General features: G+C 46.4%; 1 protein-coding gene across 1 annotated transcript; it reads left to right on the plus strand.

Annotated features, from left to right (window-relative positions):
• Window positions 1–298: 298 nt before the first annotated feature.
• LOC141147465 (olfactory receptor 5B12-like) lies at window positions 299–1,231 on the plus strand. The gene has a single exon (XM_073634702.1). It carries the CDS (start codon window positions 299–301, stop codon window positions 1,229–1,231), a length of 933 nt encoding a protein of 310 aa, XP_073490803.1.
• Window positions 1,232–10,587: the final 9,356 nt, after the last annotated feature.

Raw genomic sequence — 10,587 nt, forward strand, 5'->3', positions numbered from 1 at the left:
CATTATAGAACAATGGATCTGTTCAACTGAATGTACGTTGGAGTATTAAAAAAGAAATAAAAATCTTCCAACTGCTATGTTGCTGTGATAAGATATACCAAAGGTACCCAATGACTGATTAATAAATGGTTAACCTACTTTTTAATTGTTATTTATGAAGTATATGTGACACACATTTTAGTCCTTTTTATTGACATTCACTGTTGTGAATAAGCCTATCAAAGTCAGTTGTACGGTCTTTCCCCCAGTGAATGGATCCTCGCAGTGCAGTTCTTGTATCTGTGAGAATATTTTGGTTATGGTGGGAAATCAAACTTCTCAATGTGAATTTATTTTGCTCGGTCTCTCAGACTTCAAAGATTTCAGCATCCCAGTTTCTATGCTTATCCTCCTCATCTATGTGGCCACACTGGCCGGGAATCTTATCATTATTTCCCTGGTGGTCACAGAATCCCACCTGCAGACCCCCATGTACTTTTTTCTTTCAAACCTTGCATCCCTAAACATCTTCAGCTCCTCTATTTCTGCATCTCATTTATCTTTTGACATATTTACAGGAAACAGGCTGATTTTATACTCAACTTGTATCACTCAGGTCTTCTTCTTCTCCTGGTTTGTCAGCACTGAGTCCTTCATGCTTGAAATAATGTCCTACGATCGCTATGTCGCCATCTGCCAACCTTTGAGGTACACAACCATGATGAGCTTTCACTTAAGTGTTCAGTTGGCTTTCAGTATCTGGGTCTTAAACTTTGTCTGTTGCCTGGTGCACACGCTTTGTGTACTAAGACTGTCCTTCCCTGACCCCACCACCATCCCGGGCTTGTTCTGTGAATTATATCAGCTGATTCAGCTGTCATCTTCTGACACTTATCTCAATTATTTACTTTTATATACTGAAGTTTCCTGTTTTTCAGTCACTGGCTTTTTAATCACTTTCCTTTCCTATGTCTATATATTCAAGACCATCCTAAGAATGAAAGTGAAGGACGGGAGAAGGAAGGCCTACTCCACCTGCAGTTCTCACCTCACGGTGGTCTTTATTTTTTATGGGACTGCTTTTTTTAACTACCTTCACCCCAAAACTAAAGATCTTTTGTCAGGCAGACTGATGTCTGTGTTTTACACAGTTTTCACCCCTCTCCTAAACCCGATTATATACAGCCTGAGAAACACTGAACTGAAAAGCGCTCTTCAAAAAACCCTATCTAGAATGGGATCCACACCATGATGGGTGACCAGAGGAAAACTGCACAGGAATAATGCAACTCTCAAAAATGCTTACATTTGTAACTCGTTTGATATTAACTTATTTCTTTTTAATACACTTAAGAATGTCAAGCACAAAACACCATAAACACAAAAACACCATAAAATTTCACAAAGTGGTGAAGGGTGCCACATACAAAACTGCATAAAAAATACTGTATGTAAATACTCCAAATAGCAACATGGATTTTGAAGGCACCACAATGAAAAACTCAAACATCGTACAAAAGTTTATTTCACTGCCATATAAATGCATGGAGCAAGCATCCGATAAATTAGAAATAGCTTCTTTTTGGAAAGGCACCTTGGTCCTGCACTGGTTATGTTGACACCATTAGACACCTGCTCCCTGGTTATGTTTGAGTGGGGGCTGTTGGGGCCTCTTGGTTGCTTCAGTGGTTTGTTGTGAGAGGAAAGGCACATCACTTGAAGTGCTACAGTGGGCCTCCTGAGAAGTTTGCACTCCATTTAGTTGCAGAGCAAGTTGTGATGACATGAGAAATGTTTGAGTTTGCTCTGTTGAATCTCTACAGACCTTGTACCGAAGAACCTATGTTCAGTCTAGTCATACTTGTGATTAACCACTTCAATACCGGGCACTTAGACACCTTCCCGCCCAGGCCAATTTTCAGCTTTCAGCGCTGTCGCAATTTGAATGACAATTGTGCGGCCATGCTACACTGTACCCAAACAAATTTTTTATCATTTTGTTCCCACATATAGAGCTTTCTTTTGGTGGTATTTGATCACCTCTGTGTTTTTTTATTTTTTTGTGCAACAAATAAAAAAAGACCAAATATTTAAAAAAAAAAACAAGTTTTTCTTTGTTTCTGTTAAAAATTTTTGTAAATAAGTACGTTTTCTCCTTCAATGACGGGCACTGATATGGCTGCACTGACAGGCACTGATACGGCGGCACTGATGGGCACCGATGAGGTGGCACCAATGAGGTGGCACTGATGAGGTGGCACCAATGAGGTGGCACTGATGAGGTGGCACTGACAGACACTGATAGGTGGCACTGGTATGCGGCACTGATGGGCACTCATAGGCAGCACTGATGGGCACTCGTAGGTGGCATTGATTGATACATATGGGTGGCACTGATGGGTACTTATGGGTGGCACTGATGTGTGGCACTGATGGGCACTGATAGGTGGGCACTGATGGGCACTGATGGGCACTGATGGACACAGATGGGCACTGACAGGTGGCACCGATGGGCAATGACAGGTGGCACCGATGGGCAATGACAGGTGGCACTGATAAAATATATTGGGGGCATTGCTGGGCAGATCTGGAAAATAATGGTGCCAATCAGTGTCCATTTGTGGGAACTGATTGACACAGATTGGGCACATTGGGCACATGTGGATGGCCATGGGGTACATACCTGGCCATCCACATGTTGCCCCTTTCCTGGTGGTCCTAGTGGCGATCCCTGGTGGTCCAGTGTGGTGATCTGAGGGGGGCTGCGCTTATAAACAATCAGCGCAGACCCCCCCTGTCAGGAGAACCGCCGATCGGCTCTCCTCTACTCGCATCTGTCAGACGCGAGTGAGGAAAAGCCAATTAACGGCTCTTCCCATTGACAGCGTGATCAGCCGTGAATGGACACGGCTGATCACGTGGTAAAGAGCCTCCGCTGGAGGCTCTTTATCAAGATTGGTGGAGCGGTGTGTCACACCGCTCCACCGATCGCCGCGATGCACGCCCCGGGGGCGCGCGGCGGCATGTTATCCTGCTGGACGTCATATGACATCCAGTCAGGATAACGGAACCACTTCCCGGACGTCAATCCTCTATAGGGCGGGCGGAAAGTGGTTAATGTTACACAAGGACATTGTGGCATGGTAGTACGGAGTAGTGATAAAGATCCTTTATATATTGACCAGATGGTACCTAACCCCTACCAGGCTGGCGACCATTTATCCCTCAGCAAACCCTCTATGCTTCAGAGGTTGTCAGCTACTGGGCTCCATGGCCCACATATGGTGGGAATGCCCCAAGATTTGCACATTTTGGAGACAAATCTTCAATATGACCTACAAGGTGACCAATTGCCAGGTCCCCAGATCGCCAGAAGTAGCCATCCTCAATGCACACGTCCCACAACTCCCTAAGGCTTCCCAATCACTAATCCACTTTATCCTCCTGGGCGCTAAAATCACAATCGCCAAAGCCTGGAAACAGCCAAAACCTTCAATGCAGGCGGTCAAAAGGAAAATATTGTGGATTATGGCCCAAGAAAAGCTATCCAGTATCCTGGCAGACACTTCAAAGAAATTCCATAAGATTTGGTAGCCTTGGGCCCACTATATCAGAATCTCCCTCATACCCGGTGTCCCACAATAGGGACGCATCCCCCCTTCTCCCTCCTCTCTCCTGAGGTCTCCTATCTCCCCCCATTTTTTTCTCTTTCTTTCTCTGTCCTCTTTTTCCACTCAGGTTACTATTAAGCTATCACTCAGTTTGTTGTTATCACTGGGCTGTCTGCTTTAAACTGGGAGAACCCAGTTAGTCCAGCCCTCCAACCGGGTTAGTCCAGGGAGGCCTGGGCAGATCACCAGGGGAAGCGGGTGGACTCCTCAACTGGCACAGTATGATCCCATTGGGGGTGCCAAGGGCAGAAGAAATCCTGCTACTCCAGGGGCCTAACCCTAAGTTAGACCTCAAGGCAGCAAGGCCTGATGTGCCAGTGAGACAGCCCACCCATCTACACTTAATGTAGGGACAGTTGATAGACAAGTTACCAGACTGTATACTTTATGTACTGTTTATCCGGGGGCCTCCCCCCCCGGAGCCTTGTTAAATGTATTGATTAAACATGTGCATATTGAAAATAAAAACAGATTGAAAGTAAAGATCCTTTATATACCTTTACAATTGAATGTTTTTTTACCTTTGCCAATTGTTTCATATGACAGTGAAATTAACTTTTGCAAAGAATTACTTTTAGGATGATTGAATTTTTCCTTGAAATGCGCAAAAAAAAAATGGTAAGTGCTTGATTTAAATTAGGCATCCCTTTTGAAGATTGTTGTGAATTTGTTTCTTAGGAACACGATTAAAGTTGTCTATCAAAAACTGGTACAGAAAAGAAATTGGTAATGATACTTAGGAGGAACATTTTTACAGTTAGTTGCAAAGGCAATCTCCTTTGTACCAAGAGCCATCTCCTCCATATGCAAGAACTGAAAACTATCAGTATGGTTTGTTTTCACATAATCAATAAGTTTGGATATACAATCATTCGGCTAACAGAGACACTTAATGTTAATTTAACTTGTTCCTTTTTAGCTGTGGGCTCCACATTAGAGCTCATCCACAGAATAGGGCCACCATTGGCAAACTCAGGTCCTGAAGGAGGATCCAGAAGATGTGTGTGACAGACTTACCCGGGACAGAGGCTTTTGGAGGGGACTGAATGTGAGCTTCTTGCCTACAGATTATGGGCCCTGGTATTTGGGGTACCCTTGAGAAGTTGTTACTTTGGCTTTAGGTCCTTGTCCCCCAGGACACACAGACTCTGGGGACCCTGTATTTGCCATATTAGCAATAGTGACTGAGTCATACTGTTGGGACTCATACTGTGAGGATATGCTAATGTCATCAACTCCACTCACCTGTCTGATGTCAGCTATAATGTGTTTAATGTAAATGAGTCTAGTTTGGCTTACCACAGGTTCTAAGAGTATTCAACTCATTGTTGTTTGTATTGTTAATTGTAATTAGCTCCTGTTATTGTGTTTAATATACTGTGTGAAGCTCGGTGACAACAAGTCTGACCTGTTGTGAAATCCTGATGGGCACAGAGTCACATCAGCTGCTTAAAGGGATTAGTTAGCTAGCTCATGTTAATTAGGTTACAGTTGTATTGTTAGAGTAATATGAGCAGGAGGGGGGAACCTTCTCTTCTACTGTATATAAGACTGTATTCTGGTTCTAATAAATTAGTCCATGCTAGCATCTAAGCAAGTATCGCCTTGTTTTGTGCTTATGAGCGGTTGGAATATCTGATATCTGTATCCAGACTGGGAGGAAGTGGTTTATGACGGAAACACTCAAGCGGAGTGTGGGACGTTCTGTCACAATGTGTATGTGCTTGCTGGTCATGTGAGCAGCATCACCAATCACTTTCAGCTTCACTGGAAAGGGGTGGGACTTTGAGTGAGGCATGGGACTGTGCCTCCATCCCAAATACAAGAAAAAGAGAGGGGGCCGAGTGGGACTTTAAATGAGGCAGTAAACAGATTGGGGTGAGATAAAAAATGTTCAAACTTATTGTGTAAAAACATCCTGGTATATATCACATGTGAAGGTTACGTGTGCATGCGCAGAAAACATGGCCTACATGATTACATGGGTATACAAACAGTCATTATAATGTCTACCAATAAATAGCTGTTACAATGAAGATGGCCAAAAAGTTAGAGGGGTTTTTAAACTAGGCGATGGGGGGGAAGGTCCAGAGACAGTGATAGCCAGCGCGGAAGATATTCCAGAGGGTAGTATTGGGGGCATTAGTGGTAGGTTAACCAAAGCACAAAAACACAAGGTGAGTATAGTAGCAAGTCCTAGTTGCAATCTTGAATCACCCAATACGAGGACAATATGCGACCGGTCTAAACTATGTGGCATGTTCACCAATGCCAGGAGCATGGCGGACAAGATGGGTGAACTAGAGATACTGTTGTACAAGGAGGATTTGGATTTTGTGGGAATTTCAGAGACCTGGTTCAACAGCTCTCATGATTGGCTGGCAAACATTCAAGGGTATACCCTATACTGCAAGGATAGAGAGGGTAAAAAAGGGGGAGGGGTATGCCTATATATCAAGAACAATGTACAAGCGAATGTGATAGATGACATCACTGAGGGAGCTAGTGAGGAGTAGGGATGAGCTTCGTGTTCGAGTCGAACCCATGTTCGACTCGAACATCGGCTGTTCGATCGTTCGCCGAATTGCGAACGTTATGGGCCGTTCGCGCTAAATTTGTGTGGCGCGTCACAGCCCATAATTCACTGCGGCATCGCAGTGCATTGCTGGCTGATGATTGGCCAAGCATGCACTATGACCCGCATGCTTGGCCAATCACAGCGCCGTCAGTAGAGAGAGCTGTAATTGGCCAAAGCCAGGGTGGCTTTGGCCAATTATGGCTCAGGGGATTTAGTACACACCCCACACTATATAAGGCCGCCTGCACGGCGGCCCTGTGTAGTGTGTGTTCCGGTGTGCTGAGAGATAGAGATAGAGAGAGAGAGAGAGACAGTGTCATTTGATTTGAGTTAGATAGATCAGGCAGAACAGTCAGTCAGTTAGCTGCACTTACAGTGTATTGTGTATATATATGCATCCCAGGTGTTGCATATATATATATACACTGTATTCAGTTTAGCTAGATCCGTTCCTGTTATCTTCTATCTAGACTATTTACATTTAATGCAGTGCGTCCTGCTCACAGTGTTCAGCTAGATCCGTTCCTGCAATTTACATTTAGTGCAGTGCGTCCTGCTCACAGTGTTCAGCTAGATCCGTTCCTGCTATTTACATTTAGTGCAGTGCGTCCTGCTCACAGTGTTCAGCTAGATCCGTTCCTGTTATTTACATTTAGTGCAGTGCGTCCTGCTCACAGTGTTCAGCTAGATCCGTTCCTGCTATTTACATTTAGTGCAGTGCGTCTTGCTCACAGTGTTCAGCTAGATCCGTTCCTGCTATTTACATTTAGTGCAGTGCGTCCTGCTCACAGTGTTCAGCTAGATCCGTTCCTGCTATTTACATTTAGTGCAGTGCGTCCTGCTCACAGTGTTCAGCTAGATCCGTTCCTGTTATCTTCTAGACTATTTACATTTAGTGCAGTGCGTCCTGCTCACAGTGTTCAGCTAGATCCATTCCTGTTAAATTCCTACTGACAGGCAGGCTTGTCTGGTTACAGTATATAAAGCTACCTGAAGAAAATTACAGGTGTTCTATTTGATCCTATTAGTACCACGGTCAGGCAGCTAGACTATTTACATTTAGTACAGTGCGTCCTGCTCACAGTGTTCAGCTAGATCCGTTCCTGTTATCTTCCTACTGACAGGCAGGCTTGTCTGGTTACAGTATATAAAGCTACCTGAAGAAAATTACAGGTGTTCTATTTGATCCTATTAGTACCACGGTCAGGCAGCTAGACTATTTACATTTAGTACAGTGCGTCCTGCTCACAGTGTACAGCTAGATCCGTTCCTGTTATCTTCCTACTGACAGGCAGGCTTGTCTGGTTACAGTATATAAAGCTACCTGAAGAAAATTACAGGTGTTCTATTTGATCCTATTAGTACCACGGTCAGGCAGCTAGACTATTTACATTTAGTACAGTGCGTCCTGCTCACAGTGTACAGCTAGATCCGTTCCTGTTATCTTCCTACTGACAGGCAGGCTTGTCTGGTTACAGTATATAAAGCTACCTGAAGAAAATTATAGGTGTTCTATTTGATCCTATTAGTACCACGGTCAGGCAGCTAGACTATTTACATTTAGTACAGTGCGTCCTGCTCACAGTGTTCAGCTAGATCCGTTCCTGTTATCTTCCTACTGACAGGCAGGCTTGTCTGGTTACAGTATATAAAGCTACCTGAAGAAAATTACAGGTGTTCTATTTGATCCTATTAGTACCACGGTCAGGCAGCTAGACTATTTACATTTAGTACAGTGCGTCCTGCTCACAGTGTTCAGCTAGATCCGTTCCTGTTATCTTCCTACTGACAGGCAGGCTTGTCTGGTTACAGTATATAAAGCTACCTGAAGAAAATTACAGGTGTTCTATTTGATCCTATTAGTACCACGGTCAGGCAGCTAGACTATTTACATTTAGTACAGTGCGTCCTGCTCACAGTGTTCAGCTAGATCCGTTCCTGTTATCTTCCTACTGACAGGCAGGCTTGTCTGGTTACAGTATATAAAGCTACCTGAAGAAAATTACAGGTGTTCTATTTGATCCTATTAGTACCACGGTCAGGCAGCTAGACTATTTACATTTAGTACAGTGCGTCCTGCTCACAGTGTTCAGCTAGATCCGTTCCTGTTATCTTCCTACTGACAGGCAGGCTTGTCTGGTTACAGTATATAAAGCTACTTGAAGAAAATTACAGGTGTTCTATCCCAGCTTAGTGCAGCTACAGGCCATTAGTATGTCTGGAAGGCCAAGAAGGAGAGGCAGACAGTCACAAGCCAATAAGAGAGGGCAAGCAGGCTCTGTGTCTAGTGCTGGTCGTGGAGACGGTGCATCCTCATCAGCACGTGGCCATGGGACACGCTTGGCCTTTTTTTCGGCAGCTGGCCGTGTTGAGCCGCAACATGCAGAAGACTTGGTCGAGTGGATGACCAAGCCGTCCTCATCCTCCTCATCCTCTCTCACCCATGCCCAGGGTGCTTTGTCTGGCAAAGCAGCGGCCTCTTCCCTCAGCTCAATGTCATCAGTGACTCCTTCCCTAGCTCCACCATGTCCTCATGAGGATTCCCTCGAACTGTTTGACCACAGTGTTGGGTACATGCTCCAGGAGGATGCCCAGCGTTTGGAAGGCTCTGATGACGATACTGAGCTCGATGAAGGCAGTAACATGAGCACGGACAGAGGGGGTGCCCAAGAAGGACAGCAATCTGGCAGTCATGCTCCCCCTGCTGCAGCATACTGCCAGGTTTGCTCCAGTGATGAGGAGGGAGGGGATGATGAGGTCACTGACTCAACGTGGGTGCCTGATAGGAGAGAGGAGGAGGAGGAGGAGGCGGCGGCACATCACCAACGAGGCAGGATGCCCTCCAGGGGCCAGCCTAAGGGCAGCACATTGACTGCATCACACCCCAAAGCTCCACATGTGCAGGGCGCTGCAGTCGCTGCGCGTTATTCAAAAAGTTCTTTGGTGTGGGCCTTTTTTGAGACGAGTGCATCAGATCGCACCGCTGCTATTTGCAACATATGTCTCAAGCGTATCTCGCGTGGCCAAAACATCTCCCGCTTGGGTACCACATGCTTGACCAGACATATGTTGACCTGCCATGCAGTTCGTTGGCAAGCGTATCTAAAAGACCCACACCAAAGAACAAAGAGGATCTCTCCTTGCTCCTCATCAGCTGAGATTTCCAACCCCACTAGACCTTCAGTCCTCTCTGAGACCTGCAGTGAGAGGAATGAAGGTGTAGAATTAGGTGTGTCACAGCCAAGTACTTGTGGGCAATCTGCTTTTGGTACACCGACGTCAGATTGTACCAGGCAAATTTCCCTGCCCCAGCTGCTGCACCGCCGAAAGAAGTTTGCTCCCAGCCATCCACATGCCCAGCGGTTGAATGCTAGCTTGGCAAAATTGCTAGCACTTCAACTGCTGCCTTTTCAGTTGGTAGACTCTGCCCCCTTCCGTGAGTTTGTGGAATGTGCGGTTCCTCAGTGGCAGGTACCCAAACGCCACTTTTTCTCACGGAAGGCGATTCCGGCTCTCTACCGGCATGTGGAAGGCAATGTCCATGCCTCGCTGGACAGGGCGGTCAGCGGTAAGGTGCATATTACCGCTGACTCATGGTCCAGCAGGCATGGACAGGGACGTTACCTAAGTTTCACGGCGCATTGGGTGACTCTGCTGGCAGCTGGGAAGGATGCAGGACAAGGTGCAGTAGTTTTGGAGGTTGTTCCGCCACCACGCCTCCAAAATGCTGATTGTGACACACCTCTCTCCTCCACCCCCTCCTCTTCTTCTTCCTCCATGGCCTCTTCCTCGGAACCAGCGGTGCTCCGTAGTCGTTCAAGGGGCTACGCAAGTACGCAGGCCAAAAGATGCCATGCGGTGCTTGAGCTGGTGTGCTTGGGGGACAGGAGCCACACTGGGCCAGAGGTTTTGTCAGCTCTGCAGGGGCAGGTTCAGAGGTGGTTGACGCCACGCCAACTTAAGGCAGGAATGGTGGTTTGCGACAATGGCACCAACCTCCTCTCTGCCCTCCGACAGGGACAAATGACCCATGTGCCCTGTTTGGCTCACGTCCTTAACTTGGTGGTGCAGCGGTTCTTGGGCAGGTACCCGGGCTTACAGGATGTCCTGAGGCAGGCCAGGAAAGTCTGTGTGCATTTCCGCCGGTCATATAATGCCAGTGCTCGGCTGACGGACCTCCAAAAGGAGTTTAACCTGCCCAAGAACCGCCTAATCTGTGACATGCCCACCAGGTGGAACTCAACGTTGGCCATGCTGCAGCGGCTGCACACGCAGCAGAGGGCCATCAATGAGTACCTGTGCGACTATGGCACCAGGACAGGGTCAGGGGAGCTTGTTTTTTTTTCCCCACGCCAGTGG

The sequence above is a fragment of the Aquarana catesbeiana genome, linkage group LG06 (genome assembly GCF_042186555.1).
Source record: "Aquarana catesbeiana isolate 2022-GZ linkage group LG06, ASM4218655v1, whole genome shotgun sequence".
Lineage (NCBI taxonomy): Eukaryota > Metazoa > Chordata > Amphibia > Anura > Ranidae > Aquarana > Aquarana catesbeiana.

What these genes read in the sequence shown, in the direction of transcription:
- LOC141147465 (XM_073634702.1), top strand. Translation starts at nt 299, where the DNA reads ATGGTGGGAAATCAAACTTCTCAATGTGAATTTATTTTGCTCGGTCTC.